This window comes from Malus domestica, chromosome 15 (assembly GCF_042453785.1).
Source record: "Malus domestica chromosome 15, GDT2T_hap1".
Taxonomy (NCBI): Eukaryota; Viridiplantae; Streptophyta; class Magnoliopsida; order Rosales; family Rosaceae; genus Malus; species Malus domestica.
In genome coordinates, this window is record NC_091675.1 from 20,847,178 (window position 1) to 20,873,792 (window position 26,615).

The 26,615-nt window shown below is 41.2% G+C and overlaps 2 protein-coding genes across 2 annotated transcripts; both read left to right on the forward strand.

The window, feature by feature from the left end:
* The first annotated feature begins 7,777 nt into the window (after window positions 1-7,777).
* Window positions 7,778-9,134, forward strand: LOC103415951 (ribosomal RNA small subunit methyltransferase, mitochondrial-like). Its single transcript, XM_070814711.1, has 2 exons — window positions 7,778-8,204; window positions 8,311-9,134. The coding sequence occupies exons 1-2, from the start codon at window positions 8,148-8,150 to the stop codon at window positions 9,013-9,015; spliced, it is 762 nt and encodes a 253-aa protein (XP_070670812.1). The 5' UTR covers window positions 7,778-8,147; the 3' UTR covers window positions 9,016-9,134.
* A 12,042-nt stretch (window positions 9,135-21,176) lies between these two features.
* On the forward strand, window positions 21,177-24,069 carry LOC139191760 (uncharacterized). Its single transcript, XM_070812771.1, has 3 exons — window positions 21,177-21,705; window positions 22,183-23,879; window positions 24,037-24,069. The coding sequence occupies exons 1-3, from the start codon at window positions 21,177-21,179 to the stop codon at window positions 24,067-24,069; spliced, it is 2,259 nt and encodes a 752-aa protein (XP_070668872.1).
* Window positions 24,070-26,615: the final 2,546 nt, after the last annotated feature.

Consider the following 26,615-nt stretch of genomic DNA (forward strand, 5'->3'; position numbering starts at 1 on the left):
TTTTAATATCATTCAATCTTCCTCCCGAATATATATACCTTGTTTTATATGAACTAACAAAAAAATAATTGGTTTAAATGAAATCAGAATGTTAGCAGAAGGGTAGTTATAGGGGTGTGATATCCACACACCCCTTTTTACTTCTCCCACACCTTTTTGGTTTTCGGCCATCGGATCGGATGAATTGAAGAAGATCAACGGACATAAATTAACAAGGGGTGTGTGAGAAGTAAAAAGGGGTGTGTGGTTATATATGGTAATTGGTAAAAAAATACCAAAAAGTAACTTTCCGTCAGCAGGTGTCGACCACAGGACCTAATGAAACCTTTAAAAGGTGACATACACATGCACATTATTGCAAAAATTACTACATAATTGATATAAATTTATTTCCAGGATGGGCCATGGACTACCCTAGTCTTCATGTGGCTCCGCCACTGCTAGCCAGGTAAGTGTCAAAGCATATCTGTAAACTTGGATGTCCTATTCACAACTAACTTCTTTCTCCACGATTAGCAACTTTTCGATGTATTTGAAATCCTATCACGAAACATTATTAATTTTAAGTTGTAACATCTATAGCTCGTTTACTAACCCGTAATTGGAATGAAAATAAGGAATCCGATTTCGATTATGGATTATACATGTGTTTACTAAAATTGGGAGGAATCAAAAGCGCATGGAACCCACACAAAAAATGGATTCTAATTCCTGAAATTGGAGGATTTGGATTCGTAACATATTCAAGGTATTTGGATTCCGGATTGCCCAAGCAATCGGAATGATAATTTTTTTCCCTTTATGCCCTCACTTACTTTCATTATTTCCAAGATTATCCTTTTTAACCCTAGACTTATTTTTCTTTTCACCCAACTCCTAACAATTTCTTTCCATATCCTTCTAGCTCATTAAGCATAATTTTATACTCATTCACATTATGCAAAACTCCATACATATGTCGAAGAGAAAAAACTACAACTTGAGCGAGAAAATTTAGATATTAAAGTCAATAATTAAATTTATAAAAAAAAAGAAACAAAATCATTTTAGTATGTCTATGAAATAAAAAAGCAATTTAATTTTTTCTTACTATTATATACTATATCAAATTTTATAAAAAAAAAAGTATATAAAATATTTGATTTGAGACAAGGGCATTTTAGTAATCATATTGGTTTATATTCCGATTCTGCTGAATTAGTAAACAGTTTTATAAAATTGTATTCCGATTCTGGACAGTTTTAGTAAACAACTTCGACAGGAATTTAATTCTGATTCCACCTCATTTCAATTCCTCCTCAATTCAATTCCTCTCAATTTGATTACGGATTAATAAACGTGCTACTAGAGTATTATTATTTTTTTAATTAATGAATCCTAGAAATAAGGCTTGTAGGCCATATCGTTCATCTTTTTTATTAATATAACACGTCACTTGTGCTTCCAATACCTATCAAACATTTTCTCCTCCATGAGTAACAAATGAAGCAGCTTTCTTGGTCAAGTGAACAGGATTACAGGGAAGACAAGTACAGAGTTAGTGCTGAAGAGTACCAATACACCAACGTCTTTTATCAAACAAAACCACCAAAAGAAAATAGATAAAAGAGGAAGTAGTGCACCCACTGTGGTCTCAATTTCACTCTTATCGTTACCAAAATTGCAAATATTCCACAATATTATTCCGGGTGTTTTAATTAGTGGTACAAATACAATGAAATTAAGTTTTTAAAAGTAGCTCGAGATTTGAAACTCGATCAAATTAAAGCAGTCCAATATTCCCCTTATAAAAAAGTAATTTTTGCACTTTTCTTTTTCACTTTTTGCACTTCCTTTTTTAAATTATGTTCGTTAATTTGTTTTTTCCAATCATTCAATCTAACTACTAGAAGAAGAAAAAAAATAAAGAAATGCATATCACTTCCTTTTTGCATATATTCAAGTGTGAATAAACACCACCACTAATTACTTAAAGCATACACACATCAATCTCTATGGATACGTCTCACTCAAAAGAAGGAAAAAAACCAAGGCATTTTAATTTGTAGGTAGAGGAAAGCGAAAGCACATTTGTCTTTAGATATATATACATGACACGTAGGGCTGGTTTTGTATTGCTGTGCTTTGAAAAAAAACTGATGTGAGAATAAGCGGCTGTGCTATGAGAATAAGCAGCTGTGAAATACAGCTGAGTGTTTGGTAAACTTTTTTGTAAAAGTGCTTTTGGAAAAAAAAAAAAAACAGTCTGATAGTGGGTCTTTTCATTAAAGGAGCACTGTAGCTCCGTGTGCTTTGAAAAAAAACCAGTTTTCCAAAGCTGCAAATAGCAACTTCAGCTTTTTCCTTTGATTTCAGCTTATTCTCACAGCAGCTTTCAAAATAAGCCATTTTTTTTTAGTTTACCAAACACCTAAAACCCTCACAGCTTTTTTTTCATGGGTGTTTTTTTAAGCACCTCACTTCCAAACCATCCCGTAAATTCTTAGGAAAATCACATCAAAATGTATTTAGAAAAAGCGTATATGATGTTATTACTTACAATTTTTCCGATAAGTATTACTGATAGTCCGATAAATTAAAGGATATATATTTTTGGGTTAAATACAAAAAATACCTAAAGTCTCAACATTCTAAGACATTTCAAATAACTACTTAACGTTTTGAAAATGAGACATCTAATAGGTCACAAAGGACTTCACTGACATTAAGTGATTCCACTACTAGCATTAAATGACGAGGTGAACAAACACTAAAGTTGGTTTTCACTAATCGACGTCTTTAGAGTTCTAATCCCTCAAATTGACCCATTTTAGCCAATTTAAACCATGAATTTGCATAGCGAAGTAGCGTCGATTTAGAAATTCAAATCTCCATAGATGACTTGAGAGTTAAAACACGTTTAATATTTGTTCATGTTATCACTGAATGCTAGTGAACTTAATGAATGTTCATTTTTCAAAACTTGAGGTTGTTATTTGGAATGTTTTAAAAGGTTGTGACCAATTTAAAATCAACCATAAAGAGGTTAGATAGTTAGTATAGTTTTATACAATAATCCAATAAATCTTGACAATAGTTAAATCTTCCATAACTTGTATCGATACTACTATATAGTATGTACTATTATAGCAAACCTTGTTATTTGATTGATTTTAAATTAATATCTATAGAGATCCTCCATATAGATTTTTCTTCTTAAAAAAATGTATAATAAAATAAATCACATCACACATGTGACACGTGCAACGTTTTATGATCATTAAGGAGACCAAGATCATGACAGGTGCCACCGTACAACACTCCAGCGACGGCGAAGCACTGCTACGGCAGCCGATTGACGGTCCGCATGAACGAAGATAGGCCCCCGTGTGGTGGTTGGTGCGGGGTCCGTTCGGAGATACGTCGGTGCACGGGCCTTGCATTATTGCCTGAGGTTATAGATCAACTTCGCCCCGTTTTCACACCGTCACCCGCCAAAATTACTTAATGGGTGGCGTGCTTTCATTGGCTGGGGACCCTGCGTGATCCTCCTTCCGTTAACGTCGGTGGAAACGTTTCCCGTGATCGTTCGTTCTCGTATGGGAAGATTCTCTCTATGCTTGTTTCCCGCACGCGCCATCAGTGTCTTGTAGCCTGACGTGTCCTTGTATGACTGGGTGAAAATCTGAGAGGACGAATAGTTTCGGCTAGTGAGGATTCTTTTTGTGAGGATCCAGATGATCATTTAATCGTGTTCGTTCATCGTAAATCATGGAATCAGTTTTCGTTGGATATTATTTATGTTTTAAATAAAAAATTTAAAATGATTTATGACCTCACAAAAAGACTCCGAAGAGGATTCTCATTCATTATTGGCTATTTCAGCCGGCTATGTCGCGCATACCTAAGGCGCATCTTACCGAGTAATAAAGATCTAACGAAACAATGTATTTTACCCAAGAAGACCCTCTTCGGATCCTTTTGGTGAGGATCTGAGGATCCATAAATCATGTTCGTTTATCGTACATTGTACGATCAGTTTTTGTCAAATACTTTTTATATTTATTTTTAAATAACAATATTTAAAATAATTTCTAACCGTATGATATACGATGAACGAATATAATTTACAGATCTTCCAGATCCTCACAAAGAGGATCCTGACTCGTATTTTACCGTTAAACAACAAATGCATCAAAGCAATATGGGATCTATTTTGGATGCATTGCCTTGCTGCCACGTGGTTGGCTTAGCCCTCTCTCCTTTTGGCAAAACCTCAAACCTACGAGGGGGATGTTAGGTAAACCACATTTTATAATTTGAATTATCTTTTTTATAGAGGTAGGGTTCATAATATAAGTAGGTCACACCTCTATTAGAAAGATAAATTACATATAATCTACAAACTATGTTCTTTGTAGCATTTTCTTTCTACTATTTAAACCATAAGGTTGATTATTAGTCTAGAAGGATTGGTCGTTTACATACAAGTGAGCTATTTATAGTTGATCTTACTTTGTGAGTCCTGCAAACATGAATGATGGAAATTAGTCCAGACACACGTGCCACAAGCAGTGGCGAAGCCAGGATTTACCGAGGGAAATGGCGAAATTCAAAAGAGTGCAAAGTCCAATCAAAATGGTTACTTTCACAGTAGAGAGGGGCAAAATTCCTCGTAACTTGTTATTCAAGCTCAACCAAATTGATGTACACAACTAGAGTTTTAGCCTAATTTTTCTAAGTTATTATTGAATTTATTTGAACTTGGTCAAAGTCGATAGGATTTCCAAACTAAAATTGAGTATAATGAGTTCTTGAGATCACCTCTCTTCTATTTTTAATGAGTGAATAAAGGCTCCAATTTTCCAATATATTTTTTCACCTCCGTTTCTTTGATTGAGAAAAAGAAAAGATTAGAAACCACAAAGGGGCAATTTAATAAAAAAACCCAGAAAAATCAAATGGTCCACAATATCCCCAGATGGCTGGCTCTCTGCAAGTCTTACTATTTCTTCCCAAACCCATCAAATCAATTTAACTCAATTTTGTGCTTCTCCATCGAAGTGTGCTGAACAAAACCCAGTTCGTCAAATCTTTGATCTCCCTCTACCAATTGATCAAGACACCATTTTTCCACAATCCACACCCATAAATTGAGTTAATTAGAACAACACAGTTCCCAGATCTTCCCCCTTTTTTTTTCTACTACCAATATACTGCAATCATTCTACTAAACAGAACCCAATTTGTCAAATCTTTGATCTCACCCCACCAATTGATCAAGCCACCATTTTTTCCACAACCAACTTCACAATTCTTCAACTTTTTCCTTTTTCCTGAACTAATTTTCTTGACAATAAAGCTTCAATGGAATCCAATACCAATACTTTTACACCTTTTTCTTCTTCAAATTACCCTTTCCACAGCTTTCTCTCCAAGCCCCATGAACTGTACGGACACAACTCACCCGTGCACCTCCTTTTTGGCCTTTAAGCCTGAACCCAATGAGACTCTGCCAGTGATTCAGAGCTTACTTCCAAAAATCAACCACAGCGTTTCATGAGTCAAAAGCAAAGGGGCTGAACTAGTGCTCCAGGCTTGTTTGTCCGGTGAGGGGAGTGGGGGCCGCCACTCCTCGCCCTCACGTGGCTTCGCCACTGACCACAAGTTCTACTATTTCCCAAATCACATAAACAAGATCGATCTAGTTAGTAAGCTAATCAAGAAAACATAGTTGCTCCAAAACCTCAAACACACTAAATCTTGTAATTCACATCTATGACTTAACGCATTATACTTCTAGTATGACACAAATACATCACAAAACACACCATAAAGTTAACCTCTTGTTTTACCACTCGTTAAAGTAAAAAAGGAAAAGGAACCCAAAAGGTATAACTAGGAAAAGCCATTCAAGACACACAATCTAACAACAAAAAGGAAAAAGGGTAATTAAGTCATTAAAACAATGATTAGTAAGTAGTAATTAAGCACATGAGCTCCAATCACGCTCTTGCAAATTAAGATTGTGGCATCAAACCCAAATACCAATTGCATAATTTGCATGCACGAGTTGTGAAGTGTGGAATTTGATTCATTAGGGTTTCGGATTCCTTCACGCACAAGTTTTACTTTGGATAATCCACTTTTTGAAGCCATCTTTATCTTCGCGACAATCTTCTTCCCACTATTGGGGCCTTAGATGCAGGTCTTCATTATTCTTAAGGTTCTATGCATGCAGAAAATTTTCAGTGTACTCGAAACACGGTGTGGTACATCACATATCATTATATAAGTGAAGGGAAGTTTTACTTTTCAAGTGTTCATCTACTTGTATGATGACATATGATGTACCATCTTATATTCCGAGCACATTGAAAAATCTATCGTATGCATGGCGTAATGGCATTGTAACATCAACAACCACTCCTTGAGTCTAGAAACTAATCATTTATTGTGTTCCACAATTGCTTCAACAAGACTACACTTTGTAAAGTAGATATTGGATACCTCACTTTTCTCATTTCCTTGTCCTGCGGGACATCATCAAACGACTTAATAGAAAGACCGTTCCTTAAAGTATTTGAGTGATTTGTAGCCGTTGATACATGGGGTTAACTTTCATTGGCGTCAACAGTTAAAATCTTTTGAGTTTAGACTTGTAAACTAGATCAACATACGGCCATTTACTCATAATGTTCATGTTTATGCATTTGAGAGCTGTTATCAGTCAGCACTTTGACACAGTCAGCATGCTCTCATTTCTCCTTTGTCGTGTTTTTTCTTTCACTATAAAGAAATGTGTTCTAACAACAATTTTAAAACATTTTTTTGGAAAATATAAAGGAAAGTATTTTTAGAGATTTGATTTGATTTGGTCTAAGTTTCCTTGTCTTGTGGACAAATGTTTGATTGATTGATTTTTAATATTGCTCTATTGTATTTTTATAAATACCTCCCTATGAAAAAGAATAAATTATTGAAGTTGTAATTGAAAATTGTGAGACTGTAGAGAATTCTAAATTTAATAAATAAAAGAAAAAACCCTTTAATTTCAATTATACTTCACTGCTTTTGTCGGTGCCCTGCAGGCTAAGGTTGCATATTGGCATACTGAATTCTGGTGAGTCTAAATGATCATGTCTCTTGTTATCTTATCTTGCGACCAATGCAACTATGTACGGGGGCACATATATTTTTTGGGTATCAAAACAAGAAGGAGTGATTCCGCACGTTGGTTTTATTTTATTTATGATTATTGAATTGAACAAATCACATGATAATCGAGGGGCATGAAAAAAAATTAAAATTAAAAAATTGCAAAAGGAAAAAAATGAGTGTGAGAAAATCATTTCGCAAACACAATATTGACCACAACAAATCAAGAATTTTAATAAACCAAACTAAATCGATCATGTAGGGTTGGCTATACTTTGGCCAAATCATTACCAACATGGTTAGTTCAGTTTACAGTTTTAGGTCATAAGTTGAAAGAAACCAAATCTTGTCCACCTTTACTCAATACTATAACGCTACGTAGACAAACAAAAATAGCACGTGGGTTTCATCTATATTAGAATAGATAAGCGATGAGCAACGTGAGTAGTTTGTCGTGTGTTTAAATTTAAGAAGTCCACAATAGTTGTGATAGAAAGTATTTTGGGCCCGAAAATGACCCCACTTTTCCATTCCAAAACAAAACTCAGATAGCCCAATTTTTGTTCGAGTTTGGGTCACACGGGGCAGCTGCTGGCCCAATAACAAATTTTAAGTTTTCAGTGCGGAAGCCAAAACTCCCACCACAGCAACTCAAATTTAAATCTCAACGGTGATACGCTTCGACTCCTAAAATCTCTTTCTGGACTCAGCCCCAACCTACATTGACTATGGCAGCTGCAATTGAGGTCCAGGTATCGCTGCTACCCGAAAACTGATGGCGGCGCCGATAGGGCTTGGAAACGGAGGAGAAAAAGGATGGTTATTTGTAGTTACACAAGAGCAAAGGGCAGCACCTTTTAACCAATCAACGGATTCTCGACAAAATTGTTCAAAAATCCGCAATAAAACCCACCGACACCGTCCTCGAGATTGGACCCGGCACCGGAAATCTCACGCTCAATCTTGTAGAAGCCGCCCAGAGCGTCGTCGTCGTCGAACTCGATAAGCGGATGGTGGAGGTTCTCCAAAAACGTGTTGAGGAGAGTGGGGTTCAAGACCGTTTGACTGTAAGTTAAATGCCGCACAGGTGTTCGACGAAATGCCTGAATGAATATTTGAGCTTTTGGAATGAATGACATTGGTTAAGGCCTTTGATGATTGGTCTTTTTGTAGGTTATCAATAAAGATGCATTGAAGGCGGAGTTTCCTCCGTTTGATCTTGTTGTGGCGAACATTCCATACGGCATATCTTCGCCTCTGGTAGCTAAATTGGTTTACGGGGCAAGGCTGTTTCGTAGCACCACACTGCTGCTGCAAAGGGAGTTTGCGAGGAGATTGTTGGCTAAGCCAGGCGACTCGGAGTTCAACCGCTTGGCTGTGAATGTGAACCTGGTGGCCGATGTCGAGTTTGTCATGGATGTGAGCAAGAAGGAGTTTGTCCCGTGCCCAGAAGTTGATTCGTCTGTTGTTATAATCCGCCCGAAAGCTGAAGTTCCGAATATTAATCTGGACGAGTGGTGGGCTTTCATAAAAGCTTGTTTCTGTAAAAAGAACAGAACGCTTGGGGCAACCTTCAAACAAAAGAAGAAGGTGATGGAGCTACTGGGGATGTTCAATTTGGCAGGCTTAAATGGTGAAGGCAAAGATTATATTAGTAGCAGCGACAACGATGACGATGAAGGAAAGAGTGATGAAGAGGAGTTTTCTCCGTCTTCTTGCTCGGAAATAGGGGCGAGTTCTTTCAAGGAGAAGTTAATTGGGGTTCTGAAATCAGGTAATTTTGAAGACAAGCGGCCTTCAAAGCTGTCGAATGAGGAGTTATTGCATTTACTGGCAATGTTTAATCAAAAGGGAATTTACTTTCATGATCACTCTTAAGAGTGGGAATGCAGAGAATGAAACATTTACTGTTGCTTACACTTGATAGCTATTAGCTTAAACTATTTGGAGGGAAATTCAAACTTTGAGTGCAGAGAAAAGCACACAATTCTAGTCAATTTGGCTACATCTAGACTTGCGATAGCTATTAACCTATTAGATACATGGTCTCACAATCTCACTCATTGGTTGGGATGTCACGTTTTGGGGATTCTTGAATCCAATCAGAGAGCACATCTCGCTATTAGTATCTGTCTCATAATGTGACGAGAGAGATGCCAATGGGGACATATCCCGATTACATGTTAGAATCTGTTGACATTTAGAGGCTCTCACACCGAATTATAGGAAAATTAACGTTAATATGACAATAATCTTATGACGCTTTCACAAATAATTGTTTATGGTTTTTGTTTTAGCTAAATTGGTTGAAATGATAATACCTAAATCTCAATGGATGAAGTAATGACTTTTTTATGTTTTGATTGATTTGTAGTCAGAAATTGATTTTGACCGGTTTAGTGCAATTATAATTTGTAAAGTTGATGATTTCAGTCAAAGTTCCTTGCGTCTATTCCTTTTCATCATTTTCATCGTAGCTATACCACAAGCCTTGGGAAAACAAATCAATTTATTATGGTATTTTAGCCAAAATGGTCCCTGAGATTTGCATAACACTTCACTTTAGTCCATGAGATTGAAAATCAATAGAAATGGTCCCTACGATTGTCCACCATCCATTATTTTGGTTATTCCGTTAAAAACTCTATTAAGTGTCGTGGAGCTCTTGGTTGGAAGTTTGGGCAATTTTCAAAGCTTCATAACTCAAGTTTTTTTTAACCAAATTCGACCCATAATATCTCAAAATGAAGATAGGAAAGTGTAGAGCAAGATTATACCTATTTGGAAGCCCAATGGTCGCTGGAGATAGCCGAAAAATAGCCTGAAAGGTGACTAGTCCGCGGGAAAACTGAAAACTCGCCGGAAACTAGGTAAACTTTCTAGAAACTAGGTAAACTTTAAACGTTCATAACTTCTTCAATACTCAACGAAATCGAGTGAATCAAAAACAAAAATCATACTTCTCGATGAGAGGAAAAGAATGGTACCTTTCTCGATGGCTAAATCGTCGTGGTTTGGCCAAAAAAGGGCTTGAAAGTGGCTATCTTGGTCTCAAGTTAGCCACTTTTGAGCCATTTTCCGGCCAAACCACGGTGAATTAGCGATCAAGAAAGGTACCATTCTCTTCATCTCGTCGAGAAATATGATTTTTGTTTTTGAATCACTTGATTTTGTTGACTATTGAAGAAGTTATGAACGATTAAAATTTACCCTGTTTCTGGTGAGTTTTTATTTTCCCGCGAACCAGTCACCTTTCAAGCTATTTTCTGGCCATCTCCGGCAATCCAAATAGGTATAATCTTGTTCTACACTTTCCTATCTTCATTTTGATATTATGGATTGAATTTGGTTAAGAAACGATTGAGTTACGAAGCTTTGAAAATTGCCCAAACTTCCTGCCAAGAGCTCTGGGACATTTAACAGAATTTTTAACGGAATGACCAAAATAATGGATGATGGACAATCTTAGGGATCAAAGTGATGTATTATGCAAATCTCAGAGACAATTTTAGCTAAAAAGTCATTTATTAATTCCCAAGACACTTGAGTGTTCCTCAAATTGAATGCAAATTTAATCTCATTTAGGGGTGGGTTGGAAAAACCGAAAACCAAAAAAACCAGACCGAAAACCGAACCGAGGCCGAAAAAACCGAACCGAATCTGTTGAACCGAATCGAACCGAATCTGGTTGGTTCGGTTTCAATTTCTGGGGTTTGGAAACCGAACTGAACCGAACCGAACCGAACATCTTCACAACGACGTCGTTTTATAATATTTTATTAATTAATATCCTAATTCTAAAACGACACCGTTTTATTCCTAAACTAAAACTGCAACCCGAAAGTAAACCAACCCTAGCCCTCCTCCTCTCTCGGTCTCTCTCTTGTTTTTCCCAATCCCCTGCCCTCCCCAGATCGCAGTCGCACTTCGCATTTCGCACGCAGCCTCGCAGCAGCCTCATTCATCTGTCTCTTTCTCTCACAGCAGCAGCCTCTCTTTGTCTCTCTCATTCCCCCTTGCAGCAGCCTCACCTCATATGTCTCTCTCGCATCAGCATCCTCTCTGTCTGTCTTAGAGATTCGCAGCAGCATCCTCTCAATCACAGCAAAAGGTTAGTTTCACGTTTAATTTTCAGTTCTACTTATACAGTTTTAGAGATTTGATTTGTATTTTAGTGAATATATTGATTGAGTTGTAATAACATATTGGGTATTTTTATGCTTCATAAAGTAATTGAATTGAGTTCCCACAATTGATTGTGCTTCAGATTGGGTATTTTTATGCTTCAAAATGTCACTGGGGCACATAGGTCAGAAATTAAGTGAGCAAACTGTACCGTGTAGGCTTTATGGTTTTTTTTAACTCATAAAGTTGCAACTGTTGCGGTATCAATTGAGTTCTAAAGTGAGGTAAATGTGAATTAATCCAAGGATTTGAAGGCAACCTATGAACCCAAGAAATTAATTATTAATTACTCACAAGAAAAATAATAAAGAAATTAAGAGAAAAGAAGAACATATTTGTATTGATGAAAATTTGTATTTTTTTTTGGAGGTGAATTAATTTGATCTAAGACATGTTAACATGCACACTAGCGTTCTTGCTTCTTGGAACCCCTGTAGGCTTTAGCTAAAGCTATAGATATATAACAGACATAGGTCAGATTAATTAGTTAGGAAGGATAGATTATCCGTGTGTTTGCACACGAGTTTAATTTATCTCGCACAAAACGTTGTTTAATGAGAATTATATTGTAAAATATGTTAGACTTCTTGAGAAATATCATTAAACTCTAACACTCAAATGTTATATTTTAGCTAAAGCTAAAGATATATATATATATATATATATATATATATATATATAATGGCTGCAGGTTGTGTATATATAATGGCTGCAAGTTGTGTATGTGTGTGTTTGAAACAATATCCCTAATGAAGGGAGTTTGGCTGCAGGTTATATATATATATATATATATATAATGGTTGCAGGTTGTGTATGTGTGATTCAGTTTTTATTATATATATATATATATATATATAATGGTTGCAGGTTGTGTATATATAATGGCTGCAAGTTGTGTATGTGTGTGTTTGAAACAATATCCCTAATGAAGGGAGTTTGGCTGCAGGTTATATATATATATATATATATATATATATATATATATATATATAATGGTTGCAGGTTGTGTATGTGTGATTCAGTTTTTATTATATATATATATATATTGTGAAGGGAGTTTGATTCTTGCCCTCCATATTTTATCGTGATTTTGTATCATTGGCCTTTCATATTTTAATTAACATTTACTTTTGTATAAGTTTGTAGTACTAACTACTATCCTCTTATTATTTTGTTTGAATTAGATGAATTCAAAGGTGTCAAAGGTCTCAAGGGCCTCAAGCTCAAGTTCAAACTCAATGAGATCAAAATCAACTAGCCCTCATGATCAAACAAACTCATCTTCAAGTATACCATCGGAAGTAAGTACTAAGTAGTCATATCTTTCTATTACCTTAGCCTTTATGTTTAATAATTAATTCATTAATTGTAATGATAAGAGTGAGTAACCAACCATAGCAAAAACCTACCATACCCATCTTATTTGAATAATTAATTGTATGATTCTCTTATTTTAGATGGACATTGTTGGTGAATCAACTCCGCCTCAAAACGCCGTGGTGGCACCTCGACAAACCCCTACTTCTCTTGGTGGATCCGGAAATCCCTCCGATGCAACTCCAAAAGAAGGTGACAAGTGACCAAGTAAGTAAAGAAGAAGCTCTTTTGGAATCATTAAAAAGTTATGAAAGGTCTTCAGTTTGGGAGCACTTTGATAGAAAAATTGAGGGTGGTAGAGTTAAGGGGTTGTGCAAGTATTGTGCACAATCATATATGGCCGATCCGGATAAAAATGGTACAACTAATTTAAGAAACCATTTAGCAAGATGTAGAAGCTACGGTCCTAATAAGGAAATATTTGCCGCAAATAGGCAAAAGATCTTAACCTTTGCCGGCACGAAAGATAAGTTGGAAACTATAGGTTTTTCTCAAGAGGAAGTAACTAAGGCTTGTGTTGAGATGATAATTATAGATGAGTTGCCTTTTACTTTTGTTGAGGGAGAAGGTTTTCGGCGTTTTTGCATACAAGCATGTCCTATGTGGAGAGTGCCTAGTCGTAAGACAATTGCTAAGGATGTACTTAGCTTGTTTTATTCCGAAAGGGATAAATTGAAGAGTCAATTGAAGACAATTAGGGTGTGTCTAACAACGGATACATGGACTTCTATTCAACAAACCAATTACATGGTTCTCACCGCCCATTTTATTGATGATGATTGGATATTACATAAAAAGATTTCGAACTTTTGTGTCATTCCAAATCATAAAGGACAGTCCATTGCTCAACTTTTGGAGGAATGTTTAGTGGAGTGGGGTATAGAAAAGGTGTTAACTATTACAGTTGACAATGCTTCCACAAATGATTCCGATTTAAGGGACTTGGTGCACCGAATAAGGGGGTGAGGGATTCCTAATGCACTCTTGCATGATGGAAAATATTTGCATATGAGGTGTGTTGCTCATATCCTCAATTTGGTTGTGAATGATGACATAAAATTGTTGAATACAGCTATACAAAGCATTCGTAATGCGGTTAGGTATGTAAGATCTTCCCATCAAAGGTTGGAAAGCTTTAAAAGGTGTATTGAGAAAGTGAGAATAGATAGCAAAAGGCTTGTAATTTTGGATGTCCCTACTAGATGGAATTCCACATTTTTAATGTTGGAATCGGCTTTAAAGTTCAAGATGACTTTTGATAGATTAAAAGTAGATGATGGTCATTACCTTCCATACTTTGTTAAAGACAATCATGATAGTACGAGGGAGGGGCCACCTTCGATGGATGATTGGAGTGAGGCGGGGATATTTGCAATTTTTTTTAGACCTTTTTATGAAGTCACTTTAAAAGTATGTTGTTCTAATACTCCAACCATTCATACTACTTTTGGTGATTTGTTTAAGATCAAAAGTCTCTTGCATGAGAGGAAAAATGATGAACTTTTATCTATGATCTCCATGTTGATGCAAGAAAAATATGACAAGTATTGGGGTTCAATTGAGGACATGAATCAATATCTTTTTATTGCACTTGTGCTTGATCCTCGCCACAAATTAGAGAAAGTTGTTGATTATTTTGAGATACAATTTGGTGAGGATGAAGAAAAAGTTGAATGTGCCACAAATGCGGTGAAGGACTTATTGATTGATCTTTACAAGATTCATGAAGATATGTCTTTTAGTACACAACAAAATATAAGTAGTAGTGCTAGTTCTCAAACAACAAGTGGAGACTCTTCATCAAGCATGACCGAAATAGAAAGAAAGTTGAAAGAAAAAGGTGAAATGAGAAAAGCAAAGAGAGCTTGGGTTGTGCATAATGATGTCGACAAGTATCTTTCCGATCCTAATGAAGGAGAAGAAGAGGAGAACTTTGATATATTGAATTGGTGGAGGGTGAATGGGGTTTCTAAGTACCCTATTTTGGCACGTGTTGCAAGAGATATCTTAGATATTTCCGTATCAACCATTGCTTCGGAATCTTCCTTTAGCACAAGTGGACGGATAATTGATCCATATCGTAGTTCTTTAAGTCCAAAAATGGTAGAGGCTTTGATATGTACTCAAAATTGGCTTAGGTCTATTCATGTTGCATTACATCATGAGTCAACCATTGAGGAGATGGAGTTTTGTGAAGAAGTTGAGAAATGTAATTTTATTTATTGCATTTGATTTTGTTAGATTATTTTAAATAACATTTTAATTAGTATCATTTGTTTTATTATTTGTATGTAGAAATGACAAGTGGAAGTTCAAAAAAAGGTGATATGTTGCCCCCTAGGCCGCCCAACCGTTAGTAAGCAATTTGTCATTCAAACTCGAAATGGTTGAGCGTTGATCTTGAGAACTTGAAGAAGTATGTGCAAGGATGGAACTTTAGATGTTTATTGAATTTATAATCTTAGTTGTAATGTTTATTTAGGTGTGGAAGACTTCTTGAACTTTGAAATGTTTATTTTAGGTGTGGAAAACTTGAACTTTGATGTGTATTTTAAGTTTGGACTTTGATTTGAACTTTGATGTTTATTTAACTTGGACTTTGGAAGGCTTGATTATAATTGAACTTTGAATGGAATGTTTATTTTCATTATCTTTGTTAGTTTGTTTGATGATTCTATTAGAAATTTGGAATGCTTATGTTGAAATGAGACTTTGATTTTATTTATACTCCTTTGAAAGATGTATTACAAAATGGCTGCAAGTTGTTTTCTTAGAAACTTTTTTTTTTTTGCTGCTAAAAAAAAAAAAAAAAAAAAAAAACCGAACCGGGCCGAAACCGAACCAAACACAAACCGACAGAAAATCGAACCGAACCGAACTGAATAGTAATTTCGGTTTGGTTTCCGATTTTGACAAAAAACCGAACCGAACCGAACCGAAACCACCCCTAATCTCATTAACTAAAATGATCAAAGATCCATTTTCCATCATTTGAATGCTTGATATGGAACATTATTATCTTTGATGAAACTGAAGCTAAATTCATTCCATCAAATTAGCAATTGGAGTAGTTACTCGTTTGATTTTACAATCATATACCTATATTTCTTTGTCACGTGATTGCAGAAAAGTTTTTGTTCTGATCTATGTGGATGCAAATTTCTTCCTCCTTATTCTTAGACAAAATTGCACCTACAAAACAAATAACACCTTAGGTCAAAACCAAGAGCCTCAAGCACCCCCACAATGAATTGGGTTGGGAGAGCTTTGGCTGAAGAACCTCTGATGTCAAAGTTACAATTTTGAGGGAAAAGTGTTTGGAGAATTTAGAGAATTTAGCAAGAGAATTGGAATTGAGTTTTGGAGAAAATGAGAGGGTTTATATAGAGGTGTGGCTAGCCCCCTTGGGAGACGAAGGACCGGCCACTTGGATGATTTTGTGGGTTAGGTTCTTGATTTGTGATTAATTAGCTAATTAATTAATTAGTTAATTAATATAATTGTTTGGGCCCAAAATAATAGTTTGGGCCGAGGGTAGGATCATTCTCGGCCCGGGAGGCCGTGCGGCGAAAGAGCCATGGATCGTTCAGCTCATGGGCTTCCAAGCCTAGGTCGGTTAAATCAGAACGCAAGTCGAGTCCTAGTACAACAGGGAGTCTCGACGGGATCAGTAATCCAAAAAGCGAATCCAGCTCAGTTAAAGACTAGATTCGTAGTTCTAGTGAAGACAGGACTGGTCGAGGTGATGTTGATCCGGAGAGGGAAACCTAGTCCGAGTAGGATTTTAACTCGGACTCAAGGTCCAGTGCTATAAATAGGGGAAGCTGTGCATCAAGGAAAGCCCCCTGCAAATCAATACAAAATTGCCCCGCGCAAATTCTCACAACTTGTGATTTTTCTTTTTCCTTTTTCGCTGACACATCTTCCGTTGGCATCAACAGCACTGTGGAAGCAACCGGTGATATCTTAAGTCGGCATAGATAGCTCTGTCACCGTAGAATCAATCGGTCTCGCAGTATCTTCCATTGGCATCAACAGCACTGCGGCGAGAACGGTTGATTACCTATCCAAGTCTCGGTCGAGAAGGGTTTCTGAACCCTTATTGGTCGAGGTCATCTCATCAGCCTTCTCGGCGAAGTGAGGTGTTACACGTTATTACGTTCGGCACATTGAAAGCCGAATTTGATATTGAACTTTGTAAGAATAGTAACCTTGTCTTCAGGTTCAAGAACCCAAGAGGCCGAGATGTGTTCCTTTCTCGGCCGCAATCGCAAGACGCAGAAGTCAGCCGCGCACCCAAAGCAACATCAACAAATTTACTCCTCGGCCGAGCTCGGCCGACGAGTTGGCACGCCCCGCAATCACCGAAGGACGTAGTTAGCTTATAGATTACTTGGCCTGCGCGCCACGTAGGCTTTGTAGTTTCTAGGGTCAACATTTTGGCACGCCCGGTGGGATCCAGTGCTAAACTACGAAGTTCATGCCAATTGAAACACGATCGGTAAAAAAGAAAACAGCTATGGGAAAGTCGACAGCCGATTTGCCGAATCAAAGCATGGGACAAAGTGTGCCACAGGCGCAGAATCCCCTTAGCGCTGTGACACCTGAGTCCACAAGCGCGACCCACCGAGAGAGAGAAGTTAATCTCGGCGGTCAGCTCCGCGGTCTAGAAATCCCTAACAGAAACACCTGCGTTCTCACTGAAGGGATAATAGAGGAGTGCGACGAGGATGGTGGTGAAGGATCTGATCCACCGACAAGGTCGTTTCTTCGAAAGCGACTAGACGAGCAGTCTCGGTCAGTCGAGCAGACGTTTAGTCGAGGCATTGACAAGCTGCATGACGTGATACTCAGTTCCAATGAGCGACAAACCAGATTGCTCGAAATGCTGGTTAGTAAAGTCAGTGACAGCAGGCCTTTCAATCTTCTACAGCACTTACCACCAGGAAACAATCCGTTACCAATTGTACCGGCCGAGCCTATTCCTGCTCGGCTCAAACAAATTGACTTGGAAAAATGAGGAGGGTCGAATAGTAGGTCAGACGGAACCGACCAGAGGGTCGAAGCAACACCTGTTGACATGACTGAAGTTCAGCGGATGATCGACTCGGCCATGAAGAAAGGGTCGAAGTTTCCTAAGTTTATCCATCCGTACCCGGCCTACGTGGAAACGTTCGGATACCCGAAGGGTTTCAAGATCCCAGATTTTAGCCTTTTTACCGGTGAATCGTCTCTGTCTTCGTTGGAGCACGTGGCTCGTTTCACCGCGCAATGCGGGGATGTTAATAGTGATTTCCATAAGTTACGGTTGTTCAACTTCTCATTGACCGGTTCAGCATTCGCCTGGTATATCAATCTCCTTCCTAATTCCGTCCAAAACTGGGAGGGGTTGGTCGAGAAATTCCACGAGCAGTTTTATCGGCCAGGGATGGAGATGTCAGTTTCCTCATTAGCAAGGATGGCTCAAGCATCTGATGAGTCACCAATGGATTATCTTACCAGGTTCAAATCAGCTAGGAATTGGTGCCGAGTGCCTTTACCCGAAGTCGAATTTGTCAGGCTTGCTTTGAACGGCCTCGACGTCGAATACAAAAAGAAATTCTTGGGGGCAAACTTTCGGGATATGTACGAATTAGCCCACCATGTCGAGCAATATGATTACTTGCTCCGCGAGGAAAAGATTTCGAAGGTTCCAACTCGGGGGACGATTTACAAGAATCCTACTGTCAATTATGCATCAACCGAGGATGAATGCGTTAGTGTGGATGCAGCTGAGATAGTGATAGATAAGCCATACGTCTGCAAGGCATTGACTCAAGTTGACTCTAGGGAAGTCAAAAGCCGTTCGGCCACTGAGGGAACGTTGAAACCGTCAAAAGTTTATACTTTTGATATTACAAAGGCTGACGCAATTTTTGACCAACTGTTATCAGCAAGAATCATCAAGCTTCGGCCTGGTCACAACATTCCCAAGGCCGAAGAGCTTAAAGGAAAGGTATATTGTAAATACCACAATTCAAGCAAACATACGACAAACAATTGTGTCGTGTTTCGAGACAACGTCCAAAGCTGGATTGATAATGGCAAACTAAAATTTCCAGAGAAGAAGATGAGTGTTGATACTGACCCGTTCCCCACGGCAACGGTAAATATGGTTGATGCATGCCTACCTAAAGACAAAGGGAAAGGGAAGGCCGAAGATGTTGCGACGCAACGCTTTCGGAATCAGAATTCTCGGCCACGTTTCATGGCCGATTTTCGTTCAAACAAACCACCTACAGCTTTAACGGGACCCGCTATTGTCAAACCTATGGTAGATTATACCACCGATGAAGACAGTGGGACAGCGGTTTTGTGCAGCAAATGCAGAGCCAAGGTCGGTAGTGAGCCAGAGGAGAAGCCATCTTCGCTTATAACGGAACGACCTACGGCCGCAACCCAGCAGAAGGTTGCCGAAGTAGGCCAACATCAAGGGGTTTTTGATAGGCTCGGTCCTAAAGTACGAATGGAAGAGACACCCCCGGTCAGGCGGCGCTTCGATTTTGATGCTTCATTCTATGACGATGATTACTATAAACGTAATTCTAGTAGTTCAGAATCATCGCGGAGCCAAAAAACCTTCAAACCTCCCGAGCCTAGAGATCAACGTTGGTATACATATCATTCTTCGAAAGGCGTCTACACCGCGTTGTCCAAATCTCAGAAACGCCGGCATCAAAGGATAGATTGCATGGCCCACCGACGGGCAGCCCAAGAAACTTCGGTCCCTAAATGGCGGCCGAATGACACAATGGCTACTGATGATGAACGACCACCTCCAGCCATTATGACAGAGTTGGCTCAAGGGAGACGGCTGGTCGACCAAGATGTCGAAACCACGTTTGAAGAGGCCGATAAACGGATCAAACTTCTTCTTCGACCAGGGGAGATGAAGGCGCGCCTTGAACATTTCAGGCAAGAGGTCGAAAGCAAATTAGCCCCGCCTGCTATACAAGGACCTTTGATCAAGATCCGATGGAATTTGCACCCCCCGTTCCTTGGGGAGGCTTTGGAGTACATGCGAGAATTCCATAAGAAACATTCGGCCAATGATCTGTATGGCTTGCCAAAGGCATGCCAGGACACCATTGATTTAGTCCTGACTTGTCCTGATGTCGAGCGAATCATCCAGAAAACCTCAGACCCAGGGCTGAAAGCAAGGTTCCAGCACATACGAGAAGCTCGTGTCCTTGGATTTGAAGTCGACCCATACACTGATATTGATGCAGCCGACCTTCCTTTCTCAATGGAGGACCTTCAGTATTTACGATATCACTTCGAGGTATTCTCGGCTGTTTCGCTCTTCGGCCTTACGACCGATGAAATAGCACGTGTTGCACGTTTGGATGCTTATCTCGACACTAGGGATGCCCGGCTACACTACCAGGAGCAGGTCCTTACCCCGAGCACACTGTCGATCTCAACCTCACATGAGTTAGGTACGCAGAACCAACAAGAAGCAGCACCGCAGGATCAAACCATCGAAGAAGGAACAGAAGAGTCTCGTTGTCCAACCTTGACAGCAACAGAGTCAGCAGTTGCTAACCAGACCAGAAATGAAGCTAGTGAGGAGGGTCCTAACCCGATAGGCCCGTCAGTTCTGGATAACATGGAAATCAGTATGGTCCATGTGTTACCCGCTGATTTTCAGTCAAGCACGACCCAACCGAATTTCCTCGATGGTGACGTAGTCGCCGAAGAAGCCGGCCATGTTGATTTTGTATCTGTTGTTGAAGTTGAGTCAACAACAAAAGATGATAGTCTAAAGGCGGCTTTGGCCAAATTGTTTCCTCGTTCATCATCGGCCAAACTTCACCATTTAAAGCCTTTGTATGTGACGGCCCATATCGAGGGGTATCCAGTTTTCAAAGTTTTCGTCGACTGTGGAGCTACCGTCAATATCATGCCTCTGAACATCATGAAGGCTTTACGTCGCTCGAATGACGAACTTATTCCGTCAGGGATCACAATGAGTAGTTTCATCGGCGATAAATCCCAAACCAAAGGTGTACTTCCGTTAACTGTAAACATTGCTGGTCGCACTCACATGACCGCCTTTTTCGTGGTTGATTCCAAAACCGAGTATAATGCACTGCTCGGTCGAGACTGGATTCATCAAACCAGCTGTATTCCTTCATCATTGTATCAAGTGCTTGTATTTTGGGACGGCAACTCGGTCACTGTTTACCCGGCCGATAGCCAGCCCTTCGAAGCTAACATGATCCAAGCATGGTACTATGATGACCACGTCGGCTACATTACATTGCAAGGCTTCAATGAAGAATGACGGCCGACTCGGATTTCGGTTCAGAAAGCTATCGAGGTTGGCGTCGAGACTGTCCAGCAGGATTCGGTGAGACTCGGATTAGCTAATTTCCTCCCCGAAGCTGATGTTTAACACCGATCGGGAAACACATAGGGCCGCGGTTTCATCTACTATGGAACGACTGCTGGCCCATTGGTATACTATATCTAAACAACCAAATTCGGGCGTTAACCTCGTCGAGTTCCTTGCTGAAGGAGATAATGGTCTTGTCTTGTCTCTTGATAAAATTCAAGCCGCCCCGGCCGAACTCGAAGATCATCGGCCCCAAGTTAAGGACCCATTGGAAGAGATTAATGTTGGGACGGCCGATGACCCACGGCCTTTGTTTATTAGTGCGTTACTTCCCCAACAAATGAAGGACGAGTTTCGTGCCTTGCTTACGAAGTTCAAGGATTGTTTTGCTTGGAGCTATCATGAAATGACCGGCTTAGAGCGTACTCTGGTCGAGCATGAATTACGTATTAAGCCCGGATGTAAACCTTTCTGTCAACCACCTCGTCGATTCTCGACCGAAGTGCAACTCGGCATCAAGGACGAATTGGTTCGGCTTTTGAAAGCCAGGTTCATTCGGACAGCTCGATATGTTGAATGGTTGGCAAATATCGTGCCTGTTTTAAAGAAAAGTGGTGCACTACGCATCTGTATCGATTTCAGAAATCTGAATCTGGCAACTCCCAAAGATGAGTATCCAATGCCGATCTCAGACCTGTTAATCGATGCTGCGGCAAATCATGCAATCTTATCCTTTATGGATGGACACGCCGGGTACAACCAAATATTCATTGCCGAAGCCGATATGCACAAAACTGCTTTCCGTTGCCCGGGGGCACTCGGCACTTACGAATGGGTTGTTATGCCATTCGGCCTCAAGAATGCCGGCGCCACATACCAACGGGCGATGAATACCATCTTCCATGATTTAATTGGAACCATCGTCGAAGTTTACATCGACGATGTTGTCATCAAATCTAAACGCCGACAGACACATGTAGACGATCTCCGACAGGCTTTCCTCCGCATGCGTCGGCACAACCTCAAGATGAATCCTGCCAAGTGTGCCTTCGGCGTATCGGCCGGGAATTTTCTTGGCTTCCTCGTGCATCACCGTGGGATTGAAGTCGATGAGAATAAGGCCCGCGCAATCCTCAATGCCCCACCCCCAACGACGAAGAAACAACTCCAGTCCTTACTCGGACAGATCAATTTCCTCCGCCGATTTATTGCCAACTCAGCAGGTAAACTGAAAGCGTTCTCCACGCTTTTGAAACTTAAGGATTCAGATAAATTTGTGTGGAACGACGAGCATCAGGCGGCGTTTACGCAAATCAAAGTCTCCCTCACGAACCCACCTGTCATGGTTCCTCCTCGGCGCGGTAAGCCTCTTAAGCTCTATATCTCGGCGGCCGAAGAGTCCATCGGCTGCCTCCTTGCGCAAGATAACGACGCCGGACGAGAGCAGGCTATTTTTTATCTCAGCCGCAATCTCAATCAACCGGAGATCAATTATCCAGCCGTCGAGAAGCTGTGCCTGGCCGTGTTTTTCGCCGCTTCCAAGCTTCGGCATTATATGCTCCCATCAGTTACCCAAGTCATTGTTCAGACCGACGTCATCCGCTACATGCTCACCCGACCAATCGTAAAGGGCCACATTGGGAAATGGACCATGGCACTGTCCGAATTTAGCTTGCAGTACGTAGCCCAGAAAGCTGTCAAGGGCCAGGCACTGGCTGATTTCCTTGCTCAACATCCCTCCCCATACGGTTTTGGGGGCAACGACGTTGAAATCGGCATGGTTCAGACGCGCGACAACCACTGGACGATGTACTTTGACGGCTCCAGTACGTCATCTTCGGCGGGCGTGGGAATTGTCATTCAATCCCCGAACCACGATCGCTGGTTATTTTCGCTTAAGCTGGATTTCGAATGCACCAACAATCAGGCCGAATACGAAGCCCTAATCGTCGGCCTTGGAATTCTTCATGACCTGCGGGCAACTCTCGCCCTCGTCCTCGGCGACTCCGAACTTGTGATTAACCAACTCAATGGTTCTTTTCGTTGCATGAGTTGTACCCTGGCGCCTTACCACATGATCGCCAGCTATTTGGCCGAGTCCTTCGACGGTATTACATTTAAACATATTTCCCGGAGTCTTAATACCGACGCAGACGAATTGGCTCAAATTGCCTCCGGCACACAACTCTTGGGGGGCAAGCTAGGCCAAGAAATACCCGTGTTGCGACAGCTATACCCGGCCTTGGTTAACCAACAAGTCCTCCAGCGCGACAACGTGATACGTACAAGAGTCATGTCCTTACCTTCGTTGTTAGATAGAGACGACCCTATGGACGTTTGTGCCGTCGAGGCAGTACCAGATGATTGGAGAAAGCCCATTATGCAGTACCTCGACAATCCCAATGGTAAACATGATCGCAAGACGAGAGTTCACGCCACGAACTATGTCATGTATCAGAACGAGTTATACCGAAAAAGCGAAGATGGTTTGTTATTGCTATGCCTCGGCCCCCAAGAGAGTGCTCGGGCGATTACAGAAGTCCATGAAGGGATATGCAGAGCTCATCAATTCGGACGGAAAATGCGATGGCTACTTCGACGGCCCGGCTATTTTTGGCCAAGGATACTAAAGGATTGTATCGAGTTTGCACGAGGATGTGTACAATGCCAAATCCACGGGCCTATACAAAGGGTCCCGGCCGAATCTTTGCATTCGGTCATAAAGCCATGGCCGTTTAGAGGATGGGCCATGGACGTAATCAGCAAAATCACGCCGTCTTCTGGAGCCGCTAAGCACGCATGGGTAATAGTCGCAACTGATTACTTTACTAAGTGGGTCGAAGCAAAATCATATGCCGAACTAACATCTAAAGAAGTTTGCGATTTCATGGAGGAACACATCGTGACCAGATTTGGCGTACCAAAAACGATCATAACTGACAATGGAACAATCTTCACAGCCGAAAGGTTTAAAGAGTATACGGCGAATTTGAAAATTCGGCTCGAACAGTCTACACCGTATTATCCACAGGCGAATGGGCAGGCCGAGGCAAGTAATAAAGTGTTGATCGGCATCCTCGAAAAAATGATAAAAGAAAGGCCTGGCATGTGGCATTTGAAGTTGAACGAGGCATTATGGGCATATTGAACATCGCCCCGATCGGCGACTGCGACAACCCCGTACGCATTAACCTACGGACACGATGCAATGTTACCAGTCGAGTTAAGCATAAATTCGTTGCGATTAATCGAACAAAGTAGTTTGTTTAGCGCCGAATATAATCAGTCCATGAGACAGGAACTCGAAGATTTGGAAGAAGCACGACTTGACGCTTATAACTTACTGGTGGCACAAAAACGGATTGCCGAGCGAGCCTATAATCAAAAGGTACGACAGAAAACATTCGGCGAGGGTGAATTAGTGTGGCAAACGGTGTTACCCGTAGGACTAAAAGACCCTAGATTCGGCAAGTGGTCGCCAAATTGGGAAGGACCGTTCGTTGTGCATAAAGTATACGGAAAAGGGGCGTATCATCTTAAAGACCGGACCGGTTTGGTTCACAGATTGCCGATCAACGGGAAGTTTTTAAAAAAATACTACCCAGTCACGTGGGAAATGCGGGAATAGAAAATCAATTCATTAATATTGGTAAACATGTACAAGACAACTGAATTGATCGTTTTTACATCCAAGTGCCTTTAAGGCGAAGAGGGTAGGAGGGTGCCAAGCAGGGCCTTCAACTCCAACCACCGTACCTCGGCCATAATAACTTCAGCTTGCCGATTCCTCTTGTCCAGCTTCAACCGCTCGACCAGTTTTATGGTCGCCGCGTACTCAGTTAGGCAATCCTTTCCGCCCGATTCGAAGTCTTTAGCAAGCTCGGAAGCAATGGCCGACCGACGTTTTGCTAGTTCGGCCATCTGACGGTCAAGCTCGGCTAAGGCATCTCCTTTTGCCCTTAGATCGTCGATTTTCGGATGGAGAGTGTCTTGAACGGCCGTGGCAGCTTGCAGGTCGTGTTCGGCCTTTAGAGCGGTCTGGAAGATACTAAATATCTCCCGAACCCGCTCCAAGGCAGACGATGCCCGAACGATGGTATCTCCGCTCAGGCGACCGTCGGCTCCAAGGTCGTTCAGACATACGCCAAGCAGATCAAGACCGTTGCGCTCGAGTACTTGCGACGTTGAAAGCGACAGGACTTCTCGCAACTGAGTTAGAGCGCTTGGATCGGCAGCTTCAGTCGTAGCGGCCGAATGACCGGACTCTGCAGTTGTGCTGGAGATGAGGGCTTTGAATTCGACCTCCCACGAAGCCTGCACATACAAATCAGGTTAAGCCTAAAACAAGTCATGACAAAAATAGCAAGAAGGTTTCGTTTTTTTTAACCTGCCGAGAGGAGACCTCGGCCATATCTCCAGGATCGTTGCTCGAACCTAAAGAACTCAATGGCTGAGCCCAGTGTCTCAGGGTGCTTCTCAGTTCACGCGGTCGATGGAGGCTATCTACGTTTGATGGCCACTGAGGCGGCCAAGAAAGATAGATAACGCCCTTCGGCGCGTAGAATTTTCGGTGAAAAGAGTGTATAGGCACCTGACATTTAGTATTTTCTTCGTTTAGAATTCTAAAGTAGAAAAGCAATCAAGGAAAGACGGTAGAAGGTACTTACGAAGGCCGAAGTAACCTCCTGCGGAGGAATGTGGAAGCCCTGGTCTTGAGGATGAACGGGCGACTCCGCCGTTGCCTCGGGTTCCTCGACCGGTCGTTTGCCACAGTCGGCTGTGGAGGGGCCGACCGGGACAGCCGCTTCGGATGAGGCAGGGACATCCTGGTCCTGAGAACGAGCTAGGGGTTCAGCCACAGCTGTTGGTTCCTCGATCGGACGCTTGCCACGATCAGCCGTGGAGGGGCCGGCTGGAACCACCATCTCGGAGATTGGAGGAGGTTGTCGGCGAGTATGAGGACGATTTGCAAGCGGGACCTCATCGCTCCCCTCACTCTCTTCCAGAATGAAGACCGAGGGCTTTGGATTTTTAGGGGAAGTTCCATCGGTCACAGAAACCGCCTTTTTCGGAACAGGTACCTCCTCGACAGAAGGAGGCACAACTGGTGTTCCGGCCCCAGAAATAGGCCGCGTTTGAACTGTCCGTGCGGCCGGAGCTGGCTGTTTCTCGACCGAGGGTTGGCCGACGGCAGGAGAAGAGGAAACACTGGGAGTCGTCGCCCCTGAAGTTTGACTGGAGATGACGTGGATCTCCCGTGCGCCCTTCTTTGCCAGCTTTTTTACCCGCTTGGCAGGCGGTGGAGATTCAACAGCCGGCTCGGCCTCTTGGCGAGGCCGTTTGGTCAGCACGGCCCGAACAGCGGTTTTATCCTTCTTAGCCACGACTGGTTTTTTGGCGGCCGCAGCAGCGGCAACTGCCTCCACTTTTCTCAATGGCCGACTACCTGAGAAGATAAAACCAAATCAGCAAGGCAAATCAATATGCAAAGCTGGAGGAAAAGAGGAGAAATGAACGGTTACCTTGAGTTTGGGGGGCC

What these genes read in the sequence shown, in the direction of transcription:
- LOC103415951 (XM_070814711.1), top strand. Translation starts at nt 8,148, where the DNA reads ATGGTGGAGGTTCTCCAAAAACGTGTTGAGGAGAGTGGGGTTCAAGAC. An exon ending in GGGTTCAAGACCGTTTGACT is followed by an intron (nt 8,205 to 8,310) that starts GTAAGTTAAATG and finishes GTCTTTTTGTAG; the next exon opens with GTTATCAATAAAGATGCATT.
- LOC139191760 (XM_070812771.1), top strand. Translation starts at nt 21,177, where the DNA reads ATGGAACGACTGCTGGCCCATTGGTATACTATATCTAAACAACCAAAT. An exon ending in AAGTGGTGCACTACGCATCT is followed by an intron (nt 21,706 to 22,182) that starts GTATCGATTTCA and finishes GTGGGATTGAAG; the next exon opens with TCGATGAGAATAAGGCCCGC. An exon ending in GAGCCGCTAAGCACGCATGG is followed by an intron (nt 23,880 to 24,036) that starts GTAATAGTCGCA and finishes CAATCTTCACAG; the next exon opens with CCGAAAGGTTTAAAGAGTAT.